The sequence below is a fragment of the Schistocerca nitens genome, chromosome 2 (genome assembly GCF_023898315.1).
Source record: "Schistocerca nitens isolate TAMUIC-IGC-003100 chromosome 2, iqSchNite1.1, whole genome shotgun sequence".
Lineage (NCBI taxonomy): Eukaryota > Metazoa > Arthropoda > Insecta > Orthoptera > Acrididae > Schistocerca > Schistocerca nitens.
Window position 1 is genome coordinate 138212334 of NC_064615.1, and position 23837 is coordinate 138236170.

At 39.0% G+C, this 23837-nt stretch overlaps 1 protein-coding gene across 2 annotated transcripts in view; it reads left to right on the plus strand.

The window, feature by feature from the left end:
* The window catches only part of LOC126235833 (EGF domain-specific O-linked N-acetylglucosamine transferase), a 140429-nt gene that overhangs the window by 111031 nt on the left and 5561 nt on the right, over nucleotides 1-23837 (plus strand). For both annotated transcript variants that reach the window (XM_049944688.1, XM_049944689.1), the window contains exon 9: nucleotides 4657-4759. In XM_049944688.1, the coding sequence (XP_049800645.1) occupies nucleotides 4657-4759 (103 nt within the window). The remainder of the gene's footprint in view (nucleotides 1-4656; nucleotides 4760-23837) is intronic.

A 23837-nucleotide genomic window follows, 5' to 3' on the forward strand; every position in this document is an offset into this window, starting at 1 on the left:
TTGTGAGGGACACACACAAACAAACACACACACGCATTAGAATTGGAGTTTGATGACTTTGGAATGGTGGAAGAAGACAGAGCTGATACTGCTTGGTACAAAATATCTACTATGTGTGATGCATCAGGCATTAAAAACTATCCCTCACTGAGCAAGCTTATGCTTGCATTACTGCTTATTCCTCATAATAATGCTGCCTGTGAGAGACTTTTTAGTACTGTTAGGAAAAACAATATTGAATTTTGATCTAGTATGAATACAGGAACCTTGAGTGCTTTGATCATCAGTAAAATGAACCATTTATCATTAGGAAGAGCATGTTACTAAAATAATTTTTGAAAGGATTGCAGTTGTGTATAACTTATTTACATTCAAAGGATTAGATTCAGGCTGCAAAGAGTGCAACAAGATTATCAGTCAAGAGAAAATAATTGTCAGTCACTAGTGAGGATTCTGCATTATACAAGTAGAGGCAGATCAAAGAACCAGAGGCAGTAGATGAGAAAGTCTTCTAAATATTTTTGTATAAAACACTAAATACAGGCCTCTCATTTCAAGATGTAAGTGGGTTTTGTGTACTTGTTTTACTTTCATTTTAATGAATAATTTTAGATATATACATGTATTGATTTTTCAGTATTTGCAAATTACAGAAATATTTCTAAAGCACGTTTATGTGTACTAAACTGATTTTTAGCTTAACCTAACTTTTTTCATTTACAGTTATTTTAATTGCAGGAAAATCTTCTTTATTTAGGACCAGAAAGTGACTGAAATACAGTGTTTAAAGGCCTTAAAACACAACTGTAATTTTTAAAATTTCCCAACTCAGTCACTCCAAGCAAATGCTAAGATGGTTCCTTTGAAAAGGCATGGCTGATTTCCTTCCCCGTCCTTGACACAGTGTGAGCTTCAGCTCCGTCTCTCAAAATTTTCCAAGGGAGAGCCCGCAAACCCAGTTCCACATTTGCCATGTGATAACTGACAGCTGCTTCTCAAGATTGACAGTTATGAAGTCATGTAAGTATGGAGCAAACCAAAGAGGGCAGAGGAGTCCATAAGGTCATCTTGTCAGACTGATTCCACTGGAAGTAAATGATTCTCTCAAAGCAGATTTCACACTAATGGTTTGAAAGCAGTGTGTTAATATGCTCAGATAACTGGGCAGGTCCTGTTCTTTCTGCCAATGCACTTCGCTAATTCCTTATCCATTTCTGTTTGTAAATTCTTTATTGATCTCTTATCCATCAAACTGCTTAGAATTTGCCCTTTATGACTAGTTATTCTTCATAGTCTTGGAGATAGAGCTCTGTTGGAGTAAATTCATGTCAAATGAAGTGATCATACAATAACAATATTATGAAAAGGAAAGTTGCCACTCACCATATAGCAGAGATGCTGAGTCACAGATAGGCACAACAACGGGACTCACAAATAAAGCTTTTGCCCATAAGACCTTTGTCAAAAACACACATACACACACACACACACACACACACACACACACCACTCTCTCTCTCTCTCTCTCTCTCTCTCTCTCTCATGCAAACGCAACTCACACACATGGCTGCAGTTGTATGTGTGAGTTGCGTTTGCATGAGTGTGTATGTGTGTGTGTGTGTGTGTGTGTGTGTGTGTGTGTGTGTGTGTGTGTGTTTGTCTATTTTTGACAAAGTCCTTACAGGCCCAAAAGCTTTATTTGTGACATTCTTTTTGTGGTGCCTATTTGCGACTCAGCATCTCCACTATACGGTGAGTGGCAACTTTCCTTTTCATACTATTGTTACATTCCATCATGGATTTTCCATTGTTTGATCATATCAGTAAGGAAATTCTGCTTCAGATATCTCAAGTATATTTTTGAAGTCTTAAAAAGATGTAGAACAGTGTTTCTTGAGATAAAAAGAGACTAATATGAAGTAAATTGGGTTTTAGTAAGAATAAAAATTACCTTTAGGTACCTATATAAGTGCAGTTGGGATACAAATGATAAAATTGTTCCATTTGTTGCTGAAGGGTTCATAATGGAGTTGTTTATAGGTCTAATGCAGTTTGTTGGTAGGTGTCAGAGAGGAAATTGGAACCTCTCCTGTACAATTTATTAGAATATTTGAATTTAATAATGTAAATTCTGTTTAAGTCCAATGTTTGTGTAAAAGAGATCGTGGCATTGGTAGCTGATAGTGTTCTTTGTAAAATTATATAAGTGCTGTGTTTTAAATAGAAGCCAGAAGTGTCAGCTGAGTAGTTGAAGACAAGAAGAGGTGGCTTTTTCATTAGCTATGTCTTATCGTAATGTACATATGTTTAACACTCTAACAAAACAAGGAATAGAACAAGCCTATATTAAATTCTTATACAAAATCTCCACAGAGTTTATGAATGTTATTGAAGAAACCAACAAGTTTCCCATTGGTTGGTTGGTTGGTTGGTTTGTGGGGAGGGGACCAAACAGAGAGGTCATTGGTCCCATCAATTAGGGAAGGATGGGGAAGGAAATTGGCCATGCCCTTTCAAAGGAACTATCCGGGCATTTGCTTCAAGCGATTTAGGAAAATCATGGAAAACCTAAATGAGGATGGCTGGACGTGGTTTTGAACTGTCATCCTCTCGAATGTGAATCCAGTGTGCTAATCGACGCACTACCTCGCTCGGTATTTCACACTGAAAAGGATGTAAAACAAGGTGACTCCAGATCTCCAAAATTATTTTCAGGAGTCCTAGAAAAAGAAATTGGATTGGGAAACAGAGGAAACCCAAATTCCGGGAAAGATATTAAATAACCTGAGGTTTGCTGATGATATTGTTCTGTCTGCAAATAGTATGGAGTTTCAAATATTGGTTAGTGAATTGGCATTAGTCTGCTCTGAAATTGATCAAAAAATGAGCTATGTTAAAACCAAGATCATGATGAATGAATGGATACCAGAGAGAAACATATTTGTTGGAAGTATGCAACAGCAAAGGGTCGCAGACAATGTCTATTTGGGCGAACTTGTAAATATGAAAGGAGGCCTAAAACGAGAAATATTTCAATGTATTAAATTAGGCTAGCAATCTTAGGGAAGATACTCTTCAGTTTTGCAATCTAAGATGTCGGCTGATCTGAAGAAAACAGGTTTTGACCAATGCATACTGCTAGTAATAACTTATTGCTTTGAGACTTGGACTTTAAATGAATACATTGTTAGAAAACTAACAGTAACTCAAAGAGGAATGGAAAGATCAGTTGGGCTAAACAAAGAAAGACAGAAAGAAAGAAAGCAGTTGGTATCAGACAGACAACAAAGGTCACTGATATGATGGAAAGAGTGAATACTTTCAAATGGCAGTGGACTGGTCATGTCACTCATGTCACTCAAAGAAAAGATGGCAGGTGGTTAAAACAAGTATTAGATAAGAGCCCAATTTACCAAAAGGGACCCAGGGGAAGACCACCAAATGGTTGGGACAGAGAGTAAAGAAAGACAGCTGCATTGAACTGGCAGTGGGAAGCAATAGATCAGCAGAAATGGAAGAACCAACAAAGATCCTATGTTACACACCAATACAAAGAGAACGCGTCACCAAGTGATCGAATTGGCTGATGATGATAATGATGATGATGGTGATACGTACAAATGTATAAAGTAACCTAGAAGTAATTCCCATAATTATCAGTGTCAGTAAATTAGCACTAGTCATAATTTATTGCTAGCATAGTTTACAGAGGTAGCTGAAGTGGCTGTTTCTGCCTCTTAACATATAACTTGTTCCACATCTTTGAAGCTGTTTTTCCTGGTGGTATTTATGAAACATAGCATGTGAAAGGGCTATTGAATTAATGTGAGGAAGGGTTATGGGGAAAGGAAGCGAAATTATGTAAGATCAGTCTTGTGTATTATACTGAAAATAGTATGAAAAATAGATGACATAAGTGCAATGGCCAGACAACAGACTGTTCTGTGGGACTGAGGCCTCCATTACATACACGCCTGTGATCTAGTTGACTTTATTAGTGCAACATTCCTTATGTATTGTATGAGAAAATTTTAGGCATTTTTTATATTATTTACAACTGTATTTGTTTTATAATTAACCTCATGAAATCCATGTAAACACCACAAAACATGGGCCATTATGCTTATTAGTATTGGGAAGTAAATGTAGGGTAAGGAAGGCATCTTATTGCTTAACACTCAGTGCATATCAGTAGTTGTCTTGTAGCTATTCTTTTTAAAATCCACTAAGTCTTTTGAAAAGAGACAGTGAGAGCAGAAGAACATTCCCAGATTGTATATTCACTGTCCCACAGGATATTTCTTATCATCCTGTCAAACAATAAATATCTTATTGAAAAAATCTCAGCAAGTCATTTTGGAAGCATAAAAACCTCTAAACTAAACATTTGAATTTGTGCTCTTTTCTCAGTGTGTCGGGAAGAAGAAAAATATTTGTAATATATTGTGAATAGCACAACACTATAATCCATCATTTTATATTTCAAGTGAAATTTAAAATGTTAATGCTATTCAACATTACCAACACAGCAGAGAGTGTTTTCAGCTGTACGCTTCATTAATGTTATAAAGTCAAGAATGCTTCATTCTAACAACATCTTCTTGTATATTTATTTATTTACATAATTCTTCAAATATGATCTCTATTATGTTGTAGGTACAACTGTGAGGATGAAAGCTGTTACTTGGATCTTGCCAGACTGAGGGGAGTCAAGTACATCACATGGCAAGACAAGACAAAACTCCACCAACAAGATGAGGTAATTGCTTCAAGTGTAAACTGTAATGCATTTTTTCATTTTGCTGTGCAAATAAGCTTCTTGTAGTTGGACTCCAGAGCAAACTATCTCTTTACCACACAAAATTATAGAAATTGGGACTAACCCTCAGTGAAACAGGCAGTGTACCTGGCAATGAGTAGAAGTACTGTAATAATCTGTGTGAAAACTGTAAATGTAGAAATTAATAGTATAGACAACTTCCAGTATTTAGGAAGCTTTGTTTCTTTGGACAGTACAATAAATCAGGAAAATTGGCAAAAATAGCTTCCAAGTTATATCACTCTTTATCCTTATTATGGGATCTGCAATTTATATTATGTCACGGTAGGACATTATCTAGAGAATAAGTAGACAATGTGCTGTTTGATGTTTTATTTTTGTATTTAAGCTTATTTCACCTTTATTGCCTACAAGTGATCTACAAGTGATCAGAATTGACTGAATACAGTGTTCAATAGGTATTTGGATATGTTACAAGTATCTTGTGGCAGGTAAAGGGTAGGAGTATGGAACTATAATTTTGTTCATAAAATTTTTGTTCTTTTTGTAAATGGGAGTGGCCAGTGCTCTTTCCTAACCACATAGTCCCATACTCTGCACAATGGATGAATATACGTTAAGGAAAGCATTAACTCTGCAGTTCACAAATACACATAAGGTCCTCCCACCATATCAAATTATAGAATGTGCTTTGCTTTTCTATGTTAGGTGTCCTTATTTCAATGTCACCCATTTGCATGTAAATAGCAAAAAGGGCAATTGGGGTACAATAAAGTATAACTGTGTGCACAACTGTTTAAACATTGTGCTTAAGATTAACATTTTCTGTTAGTTATTTTCTGTTTCAGCATCAAAGTGGTAAATGAGTAACCATAGGGAAACTTTTGATGTGCCAGTGGCTTTCTGTACTGTTAGAATTTTTTGAAAGATCTCTTGCTGCAGACATTTTAACCATGAGTGCAACAGTTCTCTTTCTCTGCATTTTATGAATGCTATTATTAAACTAAATCAGGTGCTATGGGCCATACATATAAAGTCGGCTAAACTTGGTGGTGGTGTTGGGGGTCTACAATCTGAAAACTGGTTTGATACTGCTCTCCTTGTTAGTCTATTATGTGCAAGCCTTTTGATCTCTGCATAACTACTACAACCTACATCCATTTGAATCTGCTTAATGCCTTGGTCTCCCCTCCCCCCCCCCCCCTTCCCCTTCACATCATTAAAAATTGATGATTCCTAAATGCCTCAGTGTTTCCTATCCATTGATTCCCTATTTAAGTTAGTTTGCTATATATTTCAGTTTCTCCTTATTAGCTACTCGATATACTAATCTGAACTTGAGCATTCTTCCATAGCACTACATTTCGAAAGCTTCTGTTCTCTTCCCATCTGAACTATCATTAAAACTTCACTTCCATACAAGACTACACTCCAAAAAAGTTCCCTAACATGTAAATTTATATTTGATACTAACAAATTTATCATTTCTTAGAAAAGTTTTTCTTACTATTGACAATCTGCATATTATATCCCCTCTATTTCAGCCATAATCAGTTATTTTGCTGCTCAAATGACAAATGGCATCTATTACATTCAATGTCTCATTATCTAATTTAATTCTCTCAGCATTTACTCTATTTAACTGATCTACATTCCTTCTCTTTGTTTTACTTTCACTGATGTTCATCTTATAACCTCATTTTCAAGACATTATCCAGGGATTCAGTTGCTTTTCCAAGTTATTTGCCTTCTGTGACAGAATTATAATGTCATAAGAAAACATTCCAATAGTACTAACCTAGTCTCTTTTTCTTGTTAGCACAAGTTCATCATCTCAAAACTGAAAACTTTTTGGGTGTTGAACAAGGTTAATAATGGACACAGCACCATTATTTTTAGTTTCACTAGTTCACACATCTATTAAATTTAGATTCACTTTCTGAATGATGACTTGCTTCTTAACTGTTCTGTTTATATATAAGTGGCATTAAAAAAGAAACAAGTGGGAGGTATAGTTACAGAAACTAGTACCTGTATCTTAGAAGTATTGACCCTCACTCTTGAGACACTTGTCTCATTGTGACACAAGGTGGTGAATGGCTGTCTCATAAAATTCCTGGGACTGCAATGTTAACCAGTTCCACACGTACAGCTGGACGTCGTCGTCCACACGAGTGCAGGAAATGTTATTCTGACGTTCTTGTTTGACCGAGATGGCCCCCTTCTGATTCACTTCCTGCAGCACGGGACAGCAGTGAATGCCCAGCATTACTCCAAAACCTTGACCACCCTTCGCCAAGTGATCAAATCAAAACTACCAGGCAATCTCACCCGTGGGGTCATTCTGCTCCACAACAATGCAAAGCCTCATATGGCCAACACAGTCGCAGCACTCCTGCAGAAATTCAAATGGGAGGTTCTTGGCCACCCTCCATACAGTCCGGACCTCTCTTGCTGTGATTATGCCATTTTTGGTCCCCCTAAAAGGGCGCTGAGGGGCAAACGATACATCTTGGACGACAACGTCCAGCTGTATGTGCAGAACTGGTTATGAGACAGCCATTCACCACCTTGTGTCACAGTGGGCAAGTGTCTCAACAGCCAGGGTCAACACTTCTAACATACAGGTACTGTTATCTGTGATTATGCATCCGGCTCATTTCTTTTTGAATGCCCTTTATATAACAAAAATCAGTCTATCTCATACAATCAGTAACAGTTCAATAGCAACGTGTGTCACAGACCTCACGCTTCCACTAATCACAATTCACAAAAACATAGTCAGGTAAGACAGTTCTCTACTAAAGTCACAGACCGAGCGAGGTGGCGCAGTGGTTAGACACTGGACTCGCATTCGGGAGGACGACGGTTCAATCCCGCGTCCGGCCATCCTGATTTAGGTTTTCCGTGATTTCCCTAAATCGCTCCAGGCAAATGCCGGGATGGTTCCTTTCAAAGGGCACGGCCGACTTCCTTCCCCATCCTTCCCTAATCCGATGAGACCGATGACCTCGCTGTCTGGTCTCCTTCCCCAAACCAACCAACCAACCATCTACTAAAGTCACTGGAGACTTTTAACACAGCACAGGTCAATAACACATCTATAAAGTGCAATCTAATAAATACAGTTTTTGTTCATTTCCACCAAAGAAGTTTATAAAGATAAATGGCTACTATCATTCAGTAATTGAGTGACATGGAAATGTAAGCACAACTGACTCCAAGTACAGACTGAAAAATTTTGGAGAGAGGGGAAGTATCTATGAGCAGGTGGAAAGGTATTTAATGATTTCAATAAATGCAAATCAAGTTATAAAACTGAAAGGTAAGAATTTACTATTGCAGATCAGCTGTATACAATAATTTGATTTACATTATGCATGGTCAGTTAACAAAGTAAAAAGGATGACAGAACTGTTTAGTATGCATCTGTTGGGAATTTCGTATTTACAAGTGCAATTGCCGTATTTGAAATTACATTAATTTATACAAATTCTTAATTAATGACTTAATTGAATATTGGAACCTGTCATTTGATAGGAAAATAAGCCAACAAAAGTATGATGGGGCTTTTGAGCACTAAACAAGAATAACTCGAATGGCAAAATACATTTGGTATGTCCAAATTTCAGTTACAAGTATCTATTAAGTCAGTCAGTTTTTGAAAATACAAAGATAGTTACTGGAAGGAATGGATTCAGGACTTTCTACTGATGGTGTCAATCTTCTCAAGATGAATGATTAATTCATTCAAATGTAACCCTTACAGACTGTTAGAATAATTTCAGTTACAGAATAATTTGAATGGACATGGTTTTGAACAGTCACTATAGTCAAAAGATTTAAAATTAGTACTTGAATAATAAATTAATGAGGAATGTTTCAATTACAGTATTGTGACCATTTCGGTATACACACAGTATGTTTAGTCAGACAAAGTTGAAATATAAAATGAAAAAATGTACTTATAGGTACAGTACAACAGCAGCAGATGGAAAGGTTCCAATCATGAGGATAGACTACAACCCTGTCTCTCCCATTCTCAACTACTACTTCCCTTTCATGTCATTCGACTCATATAACTGCAGTCTGGTTCCTGTATTTTACCCCTGATTCGTTCAGGGACATTGTTTTATGCTTTGCAGATTTGCATTTTTCATCTAGCCAATCTTTGCTAGCGGTTTTGCACTTTCTGTCAGTCTCATTTTTCACACATCTGTATTCCATTTTGCCTGCTTCATATACTGTGCTTTTATATTTTCTCCTGTAACCTATTAAGTTCAATATCACTTATGTTATCTGAGAATTTCTATTGGGCCTTGTCTTTTTAAGTATTAGTCCAGATGGATGGGAAGTTGGCAAAACTACGTCTGAGCAGCGATAGTGCTATGGCAACAGCAGACAGTATGCATGTGACATTGCGTGTGCATGCCGGAGAAACTAAGTTCCAAGGCATGAAGTATCAGCTTAAAAAAAATATAATCTCACTTCAATTCCTACTTAGACGAGGAATAATGACTTCATATGGAACTCATTCCTGTTGATATCATGTGTTTCCTTTTTAAGCAATATGGCTTGAACCAGTTCTCAGAATTTCCTATAACACCCTAATACTCTAATTTACTCAAAAGGAGTTGACATTTACACAGTGCAGTGTTAGCACAGTGCAGAATATACAGGTAGCCAGTAAATATTGATACAGTAATAAGCAAGACAGAGATTACTGACAAAACATCATGCAAGACATAATAAGAGCTGAAAGCTATATGCATTATACGATCAACATATGTGGTAGGGGAGGGAGATGGGGATGAGACTAGTCAGAAAATAAAAACAGAAAACTAAAAAGAAGCGAAGAAAGGAATAGTTACTGAAAAGAAACGCTGAGACCAAAGAAATTAACGTAAATTATGGCCAGCTGGGTGGTGAGAACCAAGGTCATGTTGTAGCACCACTTTTCACCTGAGGAGTTCTGAGAGACTGGCGTGAAGGAGAATCCAGATGGCACCTGTGGTGAAACAAGCACCAAGGTCAGGACTATCATGTTGCAGAGCTTTCTCTGCAACAGGATATTCTGTGTTGCTAGTTTACACCTTCTGTCTATGTCCATTCATGCAATCTGATAACTTGGTGGCAGACACACCAAAGTGATCTATGAAGAAGTTGGCATGGGAGGAGCCATCGTGATTCTGTGGCCTAATCAGTTTGTATGTTTGCCTCCCAAAGGTAAATTATTTGTTCATAAGTAGAAGTTGATTAAGTGGAGCAGGAAGGACATCATAGCTTTGGAATAGGAGGAGTACTGGTTGAGGTAATGTTCAGCAGCAGACAGACCATGTAAAAGGGGAATAGGGCAAGCAATATTTGTGGTTGGAATGGGACACACAGATTTCAGATGATGAAGAAATAGTTGATGTCTTTAGTGCAGGAGGGGAGTCTTTGTACTACACTGAGGTGACAAAAGACATTGGATAGCATTACACGCACATACAGATGGTGGTAGTGTCATGAACACAAGGTACAAAAGGACAGAGCATTGGTGGAGCTGACATTTGTACTCAGGTGATTCATTTGAAAAGGTTTCTGATGTGATTATGGCTGCATGACGGGAATTAACAAACTTTGAACACAGAATGGTAGTTGGATGTAGACACATGTGACATTCCATTTTAGGAAATGTTAGGGAATTCAATACTCTGAGCTCCACAGTGTCAAGAGTGTGCTGAGAATACCAAATTTCAGGCATTACCTCTCACCATTGACAACGCAGAGGCTGACGGCCTTCACATAATGACCAAGAGCAGCAGCGTTTGCGTGTGAGTTGTCAGTGCTAACAGACAGGCAACAATGCATGAATTAACCACAAAAATCAATTTGAGATATACTATGAACATATCCATTGCGACCGTGTGGGAAAATTTGGCATTATTGGCTTATGGCAGAAGATGGTGAGTGCCTTTGCTAATAGAACGACATAGACTGCAGCGTGTTTCCTGGGCTTGTGACCATATCAGTTGAACCCTAGATGACTGGAAAACTGTGATGTTGTCAGACAGTCATGATTTCAGTTGGTAAGAGCTGATGGTAGGGTTCAAGTATGGTGCATACCGACCCCACAAAGCCATGGCTCCAAGTTGTCAAAAAGGCACTATACAAGCTGATGGTGGCTTCATAATTATGTGAGCTGTGTTTACATGGAATAGACTGAGTCCTCTGGTCCAACTGAACTCATCATTGACTAGAAATGATTATGTTTGGCTACTTGTAGACCATTTGCAGCTATTGATGGACTTCACATCCCCAAACAATGACGGAATTTTTGTGGATGATAATGCGCAATGCCACCAGGCCACAATTGTTTGCAATTGGTTTGAAGAACATTCTGGATAATTTGAGTGAATGATTTGGCCACCCAGATTGCCCAACATGAATCCAATTGAACATTTATGGGACATAATCGAGAGGTCAGTTCATGTACAAAATCGTACACTGCAACACTTTCGCAATTACGGATAGCTATAATGGCAGCATGGGTCAGTATTTCTGCAAGGAACTTCCAACGACTTTTTGAGTCCATGTCATGTCAAGATGCTGCAAAAGGAGGTCCGGCACAATATTAGGAGGTAAGGAGGTACTCTGTGGCTTTTATCTTCTCAGTGTAGGCTGCAGATGTTGATCAAATAAGACAGATAAATTTCAGTGGATGCTTTGAAGCCAGCAACAATGTGATGACCAGGATGATTGGACTTGGGGATCTGGAAAGAAGGTAAAAGGTGTGAGTGCATGGTTTGGGTGAGGTAAGAAGTTCTAAGAATTGATGGGTGTTAGTCCTTGTGAAGGGACTGAGGTTTTTAGGAGGGACTGTAGGTCAGTTTGTTTCACAGAGTTCGGATCTTGATGGCAAATGCTGCATGTAGAGGTGTAGAAAGCTGGAATAGACCCTCGCTTATGTACTCCTGTCGGTCAAGTACCAGAGTGTTATATCCATTGTCCGCCAGCAGGATAAGAGAGACAGGTTAGTGTCATTTTGTAGGGACCTTTGTCAGACAGTAAAAAAATCCTCTAATATTTTACTGTAGTGTTGAGTTATGATTTTAGAAGAGAGTCTGTGCTGAGACATTGTGGATGTCTCGTGTGACTTCAAATCATAAATTCAATTCTACACTGTGTTCCAAAGCATTATGTTGATTTTTATAGTGAACATATCAGATTGTGATGGGTCTGTAATTGTGTATTATCATTTTGAGACCATCATTGTTATAGGTGGAGACTTTAATCTAGCATCCATTAACTGGGAAAATTACACATTTATCACAGGGGGCAGAAGCAAAGATACTTGTGAAGTTATTCTAGGAGCACTCTCAACATTCAACCCTGAGCAATTGGTTAGAAAACCAACTCAAAATGGGAACATATTAGATATTATGGCGACAAACAGACCTGATCATTTTGAGAAAGTTAATCTAGAAGAAGGTATTAGCGACCATAATGTCGTTGTGGCTTCTATGTCAGTGGAAGTTGAAAAAAAAGTGGAGTTTTCTTGTTTGGGAAAGCAAATAAAGTGTCATTAATGAATATCTTCATAGTCAGCTCCAAGCATTCACCACGGGACACAAAGATATTGAGCATCTTTGGTCGGAATTTAAAGGTATTGTTCACCACGTGCTAGAGAAGTATGTGCCTAGCAAAAGAAAAGGGAGGGAAAGTATCCACCTTGCTACAACAAACATATTAGCAAGTTGCTGAGAAAGCAGAGAATTTTGCACAGTCATTTTAAACGTAGTCACTGAGCAAAGTAAGGCTGTAATGGAAGCTTCTTTCCAAGTTAATTACAGAACTGCAGAAAAAGTGCAAACCTTTTTCTGATGGAAAATATATCAAGGAAATTTCCAAAGAAGTGGCAGATTCACTGTTTGTGAATTTCAAAAATAAAAATGAAATTAGGAAAGCTATTCGTGGATTACAGTTGTCTCGAAAGCTGTGATGCCCCATATCAAAATGATGAGTGGAAACATAAACAAATGGCTACAAAGAGATATTGTCCACTGTGTTGCTTTTTCGCTACAACTTGATGAGTCAACAGATATCACTGATACCACACAATTACTTATTTTTTTGGGTGGTCTTTGAAGATTTGTCAACGAAAGAAGAACTGCTAAGTATGATTTCCTTAAAAGGAAAAACTCACGGTCTTGATGTAGTCATGGAAATCAAAGCATATATTAGTGAGATTAAGATACCTTTGTACAAAATTGTATCAGTAACAACTGATGGGGCTCCTGCAGTGACAGGTATTCATAATTATTTTATTGCCCTTTATCACAAAGACAAAGATTTTTCAGACTTCATTAGCTACCACTGCATAATTCAGCAACAAGTACTGGTCAGTAAGAGACTAAACACAAAACATGTAATAGATATTTGTTTCAGGACTGTAAATTCCATGAAAGGAAAATCTCTCCAAAGGCAGCTCTTTAAGCAGCTGTTAGATGAGAAGAAACCATATTTGGTATGAGGTGGCTGAGTCAAAACAAGTTTTTGCAAAGATTTTAAGATCTCTTGGACGACATAATAAAATTTCTTGAAGAGAGAGGTGATCATTATCAGCAGCTGCATGATTTAGACTGGTAATTTGATTTAGCATTCTTAGCAAATTTTACCAGAAAACTGAGCACATTAAATCTGGAATTACAAGGCAAGAATAAAACAGTAGCATACATTATAAGTTCTATTGCATCATTCCATAGTCAGACAGTGCCTATGATACTTGTCTCTGAGAAGAAAAAATTTCAACAATTTGTAAACATCAAGGATCATATGGAAAAGCATCCTACCTACAGCTTCATTCCTGACAAATACACTGCAGAAATTAAGGCAATTGTATCAGACTTCGAACTTTGAAAAGTATTGAGAAGTTGGTGGAATTCATCAGTTACCCATTTGATAATTCCATTGATCGTAGTGACATCTTTGAAATGGCTAAAAAATTTTCAATTTGAAGAAATGTTTTGAACAACTGCATTCGTGTTTTGGTTCAGCATATTTATGTGAATCAGCATTTTCCTATTTAAAACAAACAAAAAGTAAACACTGTTCTTGCTCGACAGATGCTCATACATTGGATTCTTTTAAGGTTGGCAATTTCCAACTACAAACCTGACTTTGCTAATCTAGTGGAAGATGCTGAGACACAGTGCTCACAGTAATATGAATAATTAGTTAGGAAGAATAATTTTCAGTTTCATGTTTCCTTCTTAATAAAATAAAAACTGCTACATAACTGTATACTGTTTCATTTAAAATTTCAAGATGTATGTACTTGGTTTTGTCAGTAAACACTAGATCATGGGTATAATCAAGTTGGCCACCACTGCTCTAGAGACATACAAAAATTATGTACAACATTTCGTTCCCTTATTTGATCCATTTCATAGTCCCTTACTTGTCTAAGTGTATCACAATTGTGTGAGAGAGCTTGTGTTACAACCTTGTATTTTGCACAGATGGCAAGCTCTGGGTAGCTAAAGTCTGTACAGTTATAGACCCTATTATGCCATTTCTGCATACAGTTGGAGTACTGCATGTACAGATCATGATCATTGAGGAAGTGAACTGAGCAGTACATGAGTTACTTTCAGCTGTTCCCTTCATGCCTAAGTAAAGGACACTGGGTGAAAACCCATTTTAGTGTTAAAGAAGTTTGGACGAATTCCATGTCCATATCAGTGCCTGTGAAGACTTCACAACAGATGTCCTGGGGTTCGTAGTTACCAGCTCTTCCTTTTTAATTATCCCCATATTATCTTTCTTTTGTCCCAAAGGAAGGAACTAATAACCCTGAATGCTAGAATGATTTTGTATACTTTTGCTTATGTGTCTATTGGCAGTACTAGAAGTTTTGGCTCCGCAAAGTAAGTACTGCACAGCAATTCTGCTTTCATAATTCACAGCAATTCTGCTTTCATAATTTTATAGTGTTTACAGACTTTGCCAAAGCTTTTGATAAGGCTAAAAAAGGAAGTTCTTCTCAACAGGGAGACATATTGGCTATCCCAGCAAATTAAATAGATATAACAAAAAAAGTATGTTTAATATCAACTCTGCTTCTTTTATATCTACATAACGCAAAATAGGGGGCTAAGTAGATAAGGGTGTCCAAATACATAAGGATATCTGTCTTTGTAGACAGAGAATTTCGAGACCTCTGTTGTTAGTTCTATAAATAGTTCTACTGGTGTAACTGAACTTAGGTAATGTAGATGTATAGTTTTTTCAGTGACTGTAAAATTTTACCATGAGTGAGAAGTAAGGGCTCTGTCGTAGGTTTGTGAGTTGTGGGTTGTGGTGTGAGATTTTTTCAAAGTATTTTGATTGAGGGGAATGCAGTGGGGAAACCAGTGGGAATTCTAGCGAGATCCTCTCCTGGGAATGCAGAATCGATAGTAGAAATAAGTTGATAGAGGAGCAGGAGCGTAAGATGTGTGCCCTTCAGGTGTAGTTACAACGTGCAAAGGAGGAACTAGATAGGTTGAGGAGGGTGAAGGGTGGTGGGGAATGGGAACTGGCAGTTGGCAAGAAAGCTAGGAGGAGGAGATATTCAGATAATTATACTTTGTGTATATGCAATACATTTGACCAACTGCCAGAGTTGAGTGGAGAGGAGCCTTGTGTAGCTATAGGTGTAGGAAACATGCAGCAGTCCTAAGCGTTTAGGAGGCCTAGGTCAGTTGCAAAGTCTAACAGAAAGAAGAAGGTTCTGCTGCTAGGTAGTTCGCACGGTAGAGGTGTGGGCCAGCAATTGCAGGAAGTGTTAGGGAGTGAGTACCAGGTCACCAGCATTGTGAAGCCTGGTGCAGGGTTGGCTCAGTTGACTGGCAGCATAGGGGAGTTATGTAGGAATTTTACAAAGGAGGATCAGCTAGTGATAGTGGGTGGAGCAGAGAACTGTCTTGATAGGGGCGGGGACTATGATGTAGGTGGTGACCTGATAAAGATAGCTACTCAAACTGATGGCACTAATGTGCCTTTCATGCAACTGTTTCAGCATCATGCTCAGCCTCATCTTAATGTGGCTGTTATGTGTGTTAACATGGAGCTGCAGAGGGCACTGATGGCAGAGGGTATGGGTCACATTTCAGTGCTGCCATTTGGGTAGATCGGGTATCACTACACGTGGCCTGCACCTCAACAGGTATGGGAAGGGGAGGCTGGCAAAGCTTATAGGTGCCAGTGTAGTGGGTGATGGTGGGATCACTCATGTAAAAATTCCTGTAGCAGTTGGTGTTAGAGCTGCACCTTTCTTAGGTTGAAGTCAGCTGATAGGTATACATACTTAAAGAAAGTCCCTCTTAACTAAGGGCTCGCCTTCACAGGACGTCATGTTTCCAAGTAGAGAAGGAATTAGCATATTTCATCAGAATATAAGAGGTATTGGAGATAAAGTTAGTCAACTGCTTATAGATGTTGACTCTGAAATTATTGGTATATCGGAGCACCACTTAAATAATTTGACAATTCAGAGGCTTCCTTTACCAGCATACAGATTAGCTGGCTGTTTTACAAGGAGTTCCTTGCCGGGTGGGGGAGTGGTTATGTACATAAAAAACAGTATTCCATTTGAGTCTATAGATGTATCATGGCAGGGGCAGTTGAATTTAGTGAAACTAAACTTCTTATTGTTGTAGTTTATAGGTCCTCTCACTCTGACTTCAGAGCATTTCTGCTCAAGCTAGAGAGGGTTCTTGATTCATACCAGAAGTTAGCTATAGGTGGTAACTTCAGTACAAAATTTTGTATATGATGATGCAAGAAAAAGGATGTTGGTAGATCTCCTAAATTCATATGATCTGATACAGACTGTATTTTTTCCAACTAGGGTGGAGGGGAACAGTAGTACAGCCACAGCCAATTTTTTTTTTTTTCATTCTTCATTACTAGATGGGCATTCTGTTAGTAAAAGAGTAAATGACCTTTCAGATCATGATGCACAAGTTTTAACACTAAAAGGCTTTTGTACTCAAACAAATGTCACATATAATTACAAACTACCTAGGAAAGTTAATCCAACAGCAATTGAGGGTTTAATAAACCTTGTCAAGGAACAAGAGTGACAGTATATTTATAGTGCCAATAACATAGATGATAAATATAATGCTTTCCTTTATACATTTCTCATGCTCTTTGAGAATTGCTTTCCATTAGGACATTCTAAATGGGGTACTAGCAGTAATAGGCAGCCCAGGTGGCTGACTAGTGGGATAAGGTTATCATGTAGAATGAAGTGGGAATTATATCAAAATGTTGGAAGTAGTCACAATTGAGCTATAGTAGCCCATTACAAACAGTATCGTAAGGTGTTTAAAAATGTTATTAGGAAGGCAAAGAGTATGTGGCGTGCAAATAGAATAGCTAATTCACAGGATAAAATTAAAACCATACGGTCAGTTGTGAAGGAAGTGTCTGGTCAGCAGCAGAAGGCTGACAATATATAGTCAGTTCATAGTAAATATATTTTTGTTACTGATAAATCAGATATATGTACAGTATTTAACAATAATTTTCTGAGCTTTGCTGGTGAGTTAAATGAAACTTTAGTTTCTTGGCAAATGCCTTTCCGAGATTGATGTCTGAAATACTTCTCTGTGATACAGACGAGAGGGAGATTGAGTCAGTAATTAAATCACTGAAGACTAAGGACTCTCATGGTTATGATGGAGTGTCTAGCAGAATATTAAAGTACTGTGCTGCACGTGTTAGCACTGTATTTAGCCATATTTGTAATTTTTCCTTTAGGAATGGTCAGTTTCCTGAGCGATTAAAGTACTCAGTAGTAAAGCCACTTTATAAAAAGGGAGAAAGTGATAATGTAGATAATTTTAGACCTATTTCTATGCCATCATTGTTTGCAAAAGTTATTGAAAAGGCTATGTATGTAAGGATAATTGATCATTTTATATCACACGATTTGCTATCAAATGTAAAGTTCGGCTTCAGAAGTCGTTTAATAACTGAAAATGCTATTTTCTCTTTTCTCTGTGAGGTACTGGATGGGTTAAACAAAAGGCCTCGAACGCTTGGCATATTTTTTTAAATTTAACTAAGGTGTTTGATTGTGTTGATCACAAAATATTGTTCCAGAAGTTAGACCATTACAGAATACGGGGAGTAGCTCACAATGGGTTCACCTCTTACTTTAGCAACAGACAGCAAAAGGTTATTATTCACAGTGTTGAGAATGGCTGTGATGTGGGGTTCTATCAAGTGGGGGGTGCACCAGGGATCAGTGTTGGGGCCACTCCTGTTCCTTATTTATATAAATGATATGCCCTCTAGTATTACGGGTAACTCTAAAATATTTCTGTTTGCTGATGACACTAGCTTGGTATTAAAGGATGTTGTGTGCAACATTGGCTCGGTTTCAAATAGTGCAGTACATGACCTCAGTTCATGGCTTGTAGAAAATAAACTAACACCAAATCATAATAAGACGCAGTTTTTATAGTTTCTAACACACAGTTCAAAAAAACCTGACATTTTAATTTCACAGAATGGGCATATGATTAGTGAAACTGAACAGTTCAAATTTCTAGGTGTTCAGATAGATAGTAAGCTGTCATGGAAAGCCCACATTCAGGATCTTGTTCAAAGACTTAATACTGCCATTTTTACTATTCGAATAGTATCAGAAGTGAGTGATCATTCGACACGAAACTTAGTCTACTTTGCTTATTTTCATTCGCTATTGTCGTATGGCATTATATTTTGGGGTAACTCTTTTCATTCTAAAAGGATATTTTTGGCTCAGAAATGGGCGGTTCAGGCAATAAGTGGTGTAAGTTCACGAACCTCTTGTCGATCTCCGTTCACGAGTCTGGGTATTTTGACATTGGCCTCTCAATACGTATATTCCTTATTGTCATTTCTTGTTACCAATATTAGTTTATTCCCAAGAATAAGCAGCTTTCACTCAGTTAATACTCGGCAGAAATCAAACCTGCATTTGGATCGGACTTCCTTAACTCTTGTGCAAAAAGATGTGCAGTTTACTGCTGCATCTATTTTCTATAAGCTGCCACTCAGATTCAAAAATCTTAGCAGTAATCCACGTGTTTTCAAATTGAAACTGAAGAGTTTCCTCATGGGTCACTCCTTTTATTCTGTCAACGAGTTCCTTGAAAAATTAAGCTGTTTTTTATTGTATTGCTGATAGCGTTTACTTAAACTTATGGACTGACTTTTTTAAGGTTCATGAACATTTATTTTTATCTGTTATTACGTTTATGTTGTAATTTCATGTAATGACATGTTCCATGACCTTGGAGATTTGCTCCTCAGTTTGGTCCTACGGAACTTGATGAGTAAATAAAAAAATAAATAAAATTTCTACAGTGAGCCATCATGGTGCATCAGGGTCCACAAAGGGCTGCAGGTCACCCGTAAATGAATCCAAGATTCCAGCTTTCAATGCTGTAGCAGAGGGGCATAGAGTAGACTTAAACTGTTAATTTAGCAACTGTTCTTACTCAGTGTTGGCAGCTATGGTAGCAGGCTGGGGCACAGCATAGGGGTCAGACAATATCCAATATAGCTAATTGCAACAGCTGTATTCTCTGGGCACAAAGACCCTTCTTGAAAGTTTTAGTAAAGTGTGGACTGTTACAGTTAATCATTGTCCTCTCCTGAGACCAGGGCAGTTCATACAGATCTTTAAATTAAATCCCACTGCTTATGGTTCTGGATGAAAATTTTATTTGAAGATATTAATATTCATCCTTCATGAGGAAACAAGGCTGGCCAAAAGCATTTAAGAAACAAACCTACAATTGGTTCTTTGTGAATCTGGTGAGGTATTTCAGCTTGTAGGCATTACGTGCTACTTTATATGCAACCTGTGCCAAGTAACACATATCTTATGGTATTGACAACATCACATGGACTACAGAATATTGTTCTTCTGGAATGGTACCATGTTGCTATTGACTGGACACAGTGTAATTGAAATAATAAACCATTTTTATGACTTAGAGCTGAAAGCCAGTGAGGGGATTGTGGTGGAGCAGTTGAGAGGCTACTGTGAGACAGGAGCTTCAGTTGTAACAGTGCTGTGTAGTCAGTACAATAAATGTGCTTAAAAGACTCAATTATGCAGAAAATCCACAAAAATTGTGTGGCTGCTGATAAAAAATAATAAACTAAGATCTGTAACACTAATGTCTTGGCCTTATCATTCATCACTCCCCCCACCCAAGGGGCTCACCAGTCTTTGGTGAGTTCGTGCTTGGCTACCTCAGAGAGCCCCGTCCTTTGTTGCACCTCTTTCCTTCAATGCTGCATGTCTATCCCCCTGCCATTCTTTTTCCCTTCTCTTGGGGAACATGTCTCATGAAACATGATCCTGCAGCCTCTGCACCCTGCAGCCGTGAGTCTTCAAAGGCTTGCACTTGGCAGCTGCCAAGGTGACTGTCCTGTATTTGTTCCCTCCTCCCAGTTCCCCATTATGACCCTTCTCCAATGGAACATTCATGGCATTAGATTCAGCAAGGAGGAATTATAGCTGCTTTTGGAATCACAGTGTCTGGTTGTTATCTGAACCCAGGAAATGAAATTGCATCCTAGTGACCAGTTTGACCACTCGCATTTCCTTCTGGAGTGCTTTGACCTTCCCTCCAAGGATGGCATTCCATCTCATTGGTGAGTCATGCTGCTCATTTGGGATGACATCCATGGCCAAACTGTCCTACTAAACACCTGGCTGGAAGCTGTTACAGTGCACATTTTCCTTCCCCACTTCACCTTTTCTGTCTGTAACATCTACATCCCTCCATCATTTGCTGTCAGCAGGAGAGACTTCCTCCAACTTATTGGTCAACTCTCTCATCCCTTTATGCTGATTAGTGACTTTAATGAACACCATCCCTTTTGGGATTTGGCTGACCTCAGTCATCTCAATGTCATCTGCCTTAACACTGGAGCACCTACATTTATTTCAGACTCCAAGTGCACCTATTCCCATTTGGACATCTCATTCTGCACTTCCCAGCTTGCCCAGTATCCCAGTATCTTGAGTGTGAGTGGTCCAATTTCTCTGACACGTGCTCGAGTGACCATTTCCTGTGTACTATCCATTGCTGACTCCTACCCCACCTATGTGTTAACTCAAATGGCAAAGTTCTACAACTGACTGGAGGATTTACTCCTCCCTGGCGACCTTCAATGAACAGCATTCCCCCTGTTGTGATGACTAGGTACAGTAGCTTATGAAAATTATCCTTACTACTGCAAAATGTTCCATACATTGCACTTCGTCTTTACCACACTGTGTCCCTGTCTTCTGGTGGTCTGAGGCATGCTATGACACAATTCACACATAGAGTTGTACCCTCCGTGTTTTTAACTGTCATCCTACGATGGAGAACTATAGTTGTTACAAAAAGTTGAGTGCACAATGTTGGTGCATTCTTTGGGATAGCAAAAATGCTAGCCGGATTTCATTTACTAGCTTTTTTAACAGTTTCACTCCCTCTTCCATTGTGTGGCACAACCTCCATCAGCTCTCTGGGATCAAAGTCCATTCTCCTATTTCCAGTCTGACCATAGCAGATGATGTCATTTTGGACCCTATTGCTATCTCCAACACCTTAGGGCACTGTTTTCCGGAGATTTTGAGCTCCGCCCATTATCACCCTACCTTCCTCCATCGAAAACGAGTGCAGGAGGCTTGGGTGATACACTTCTCCTCCCAGATTCATGAATGCTACATGCCAGCTTTACTGTGAGGGTGCTAGACCATGCTCTCACTTCATCCCAGTGTCCTGCCCTAGAACCAGATGTGTTCACATTCAGATGTTGCAGCACTTTTCTCTTGCGGGTAAGCAGTTTCCTCTACATATGTACAATCACATTTGGGCAGATGGCGTGTTTTCCAGACCCTGGCATGAAGCTACTGTCATACCCATACCTACGCCCGGTAAGGACAAACACCTTCCTCCTAGCTACCATCCCATTTCTGTCACCAGCTATGTTTACAAGGTGTTAGAATGTATGATTCATGGCCAGCTTGTGTGGTGGTTCGAGTCTCGCAGTCTGCTGACCACTGCGCAATGTGGATTTTGAGCACGCCATTCTACAATTGACCATCTCATCACTTCGTCAACCCATGCAGAAATAACAGACTATGGCTATGTTTTTTGATTTGGAGAAAGTCTATGACACCTCCTGGAGGACTGGTATCCTCTGTACTCTATACACATGGGGCTTCCGAGGCCACCTGCCCCATTTCCTTCAGAGTTTTCAAGGTATGTATGGATTCTGCCTTGTCAGACACCTTTATCTAGGAGAACGGGGTGCATCAAGGCTCCATCTTGAGTGTCGTCCTCTTTGTCGTAGTCATTAACCCTATCATGGCATATTTCTCACCAGGTATCTCTAGCTCCCTTTTTGTTGATGACTTTGTGATCAGTTGAAATTCTACATGGACATGGACTTGTCTCCATGAGCAGCATCTTCAGTGATGTCTCAATCATCTTTGCTTGTGGAGCATCAACAATGGCTTTCGCTAGTCCACAGACAAAACCATTTGTATGGATTTCTGGCAGTGCAATGGGTTTCTTCCACCATCTTTATATCTTGGGACTGATGCTCTTCCATTTGTTGAAACTACAAAATTCCCAAGGCTCACTCTTGATATAAATGTTGTGTGACTAGGGCCTCCTGTCGGGTAGACCGTTCGCCGGGTGCAAGTCTTTCGATTTGACTCCTCTTCGGTGACTTGCGCATCGATGGGGATGAAATGATGATGATTAGGACAACACAACACCCAGTCCCTGAGTGGAGAAAATCTCCAACCCAGCCGGGAATCAAACCCAGGCCCTTAGGATTGACATTCTGTTGCGCTGACCACTCAGCTACTGGCAGCGGACTCACTCTTGATAGAAAACTCTCTTGGTCCTCCCACATGTCTTACCTGGCCACACACTGTACATGGTCTCAAAGTGTCCTAGGTGGTACATTCTGGGGAATGGACTGGTCCCTTGTCTGTTCAAAACTAGAGTGTTTCATTTATTCATCTGTACATCTTATGCCATCTTAATACCATCGTGAATTACATTTGGCCACTGGCACCTTTTATTCTAGCCTGTTTGAGAGTTTCTATGCAGAAGCTGCTGAACTACCACTGTCCTACTGGTGTGATGCTCTCCTCAGCAGATAAGCATGCTATTTGACTGCCATGCATGGCCACCCACCTTATGTCTCATTTTTTGATGATTCCCTTGACCACCCGTATCAGGTGTGCCCTATTTCTCTGTTACCTCCCAGAGTTCACTTTTGGTTACTGCTCTGGAAACTTAACTTCCCATTACCTCCCATGTTTCCGATGGGTGTGAACCCTTCACTACCTTGTCTTCATGCAGCGGCCCATGTTCATCTTGGAAATTATTCACTTCCCAAGGAAACTAATCCTGATTTGATCTATTACTGTAAGTTTCTCGACCTTTGCATGCAACTTAGCAACTTCATGTACACCAGTGGCTCTAAGACTGACCTTGGTGTCGAGTGTGCCTTTGTCAATGGCACCGACCATTTCCAGTATTGGGTTCCAGAACACTGCTCAATATTTACAGCATAGCTCTTCGCCCTGCCACCTTCAGAATTTGAAAGAGAGGTGGCAGGGGTAAAATACAGGGAGACAAAGGCTATTTATAATTTGTACAGAAGCCATATGGTGGTTATAAGAGTCAAGGGGCATGAAACGGAAGCAGTGGTTGGGAAGGGAGTGAGACAGGTTGTAGCCTATCCACGATGTTATTCAGTCTCTATACTGAACAAGCAGTAAAGGAAACAAAAGAAAAATTCAGAGTAGGAATTAAAATCCATGGAGAAGAAATAAAAACTTCGAGGTTCGCCGATGACATTGTAATTCTGTCAGAGACAGCAAAGGACCTGGAAGGGCAGCTGAACGGAATGGACAGCGTCTTGAAAGGAGGATATAAGATGAACATCAACAAAAGCAAAACAAGGATAATGGAATGTAATCAAATTAAATCAGGTGATGCTGCGG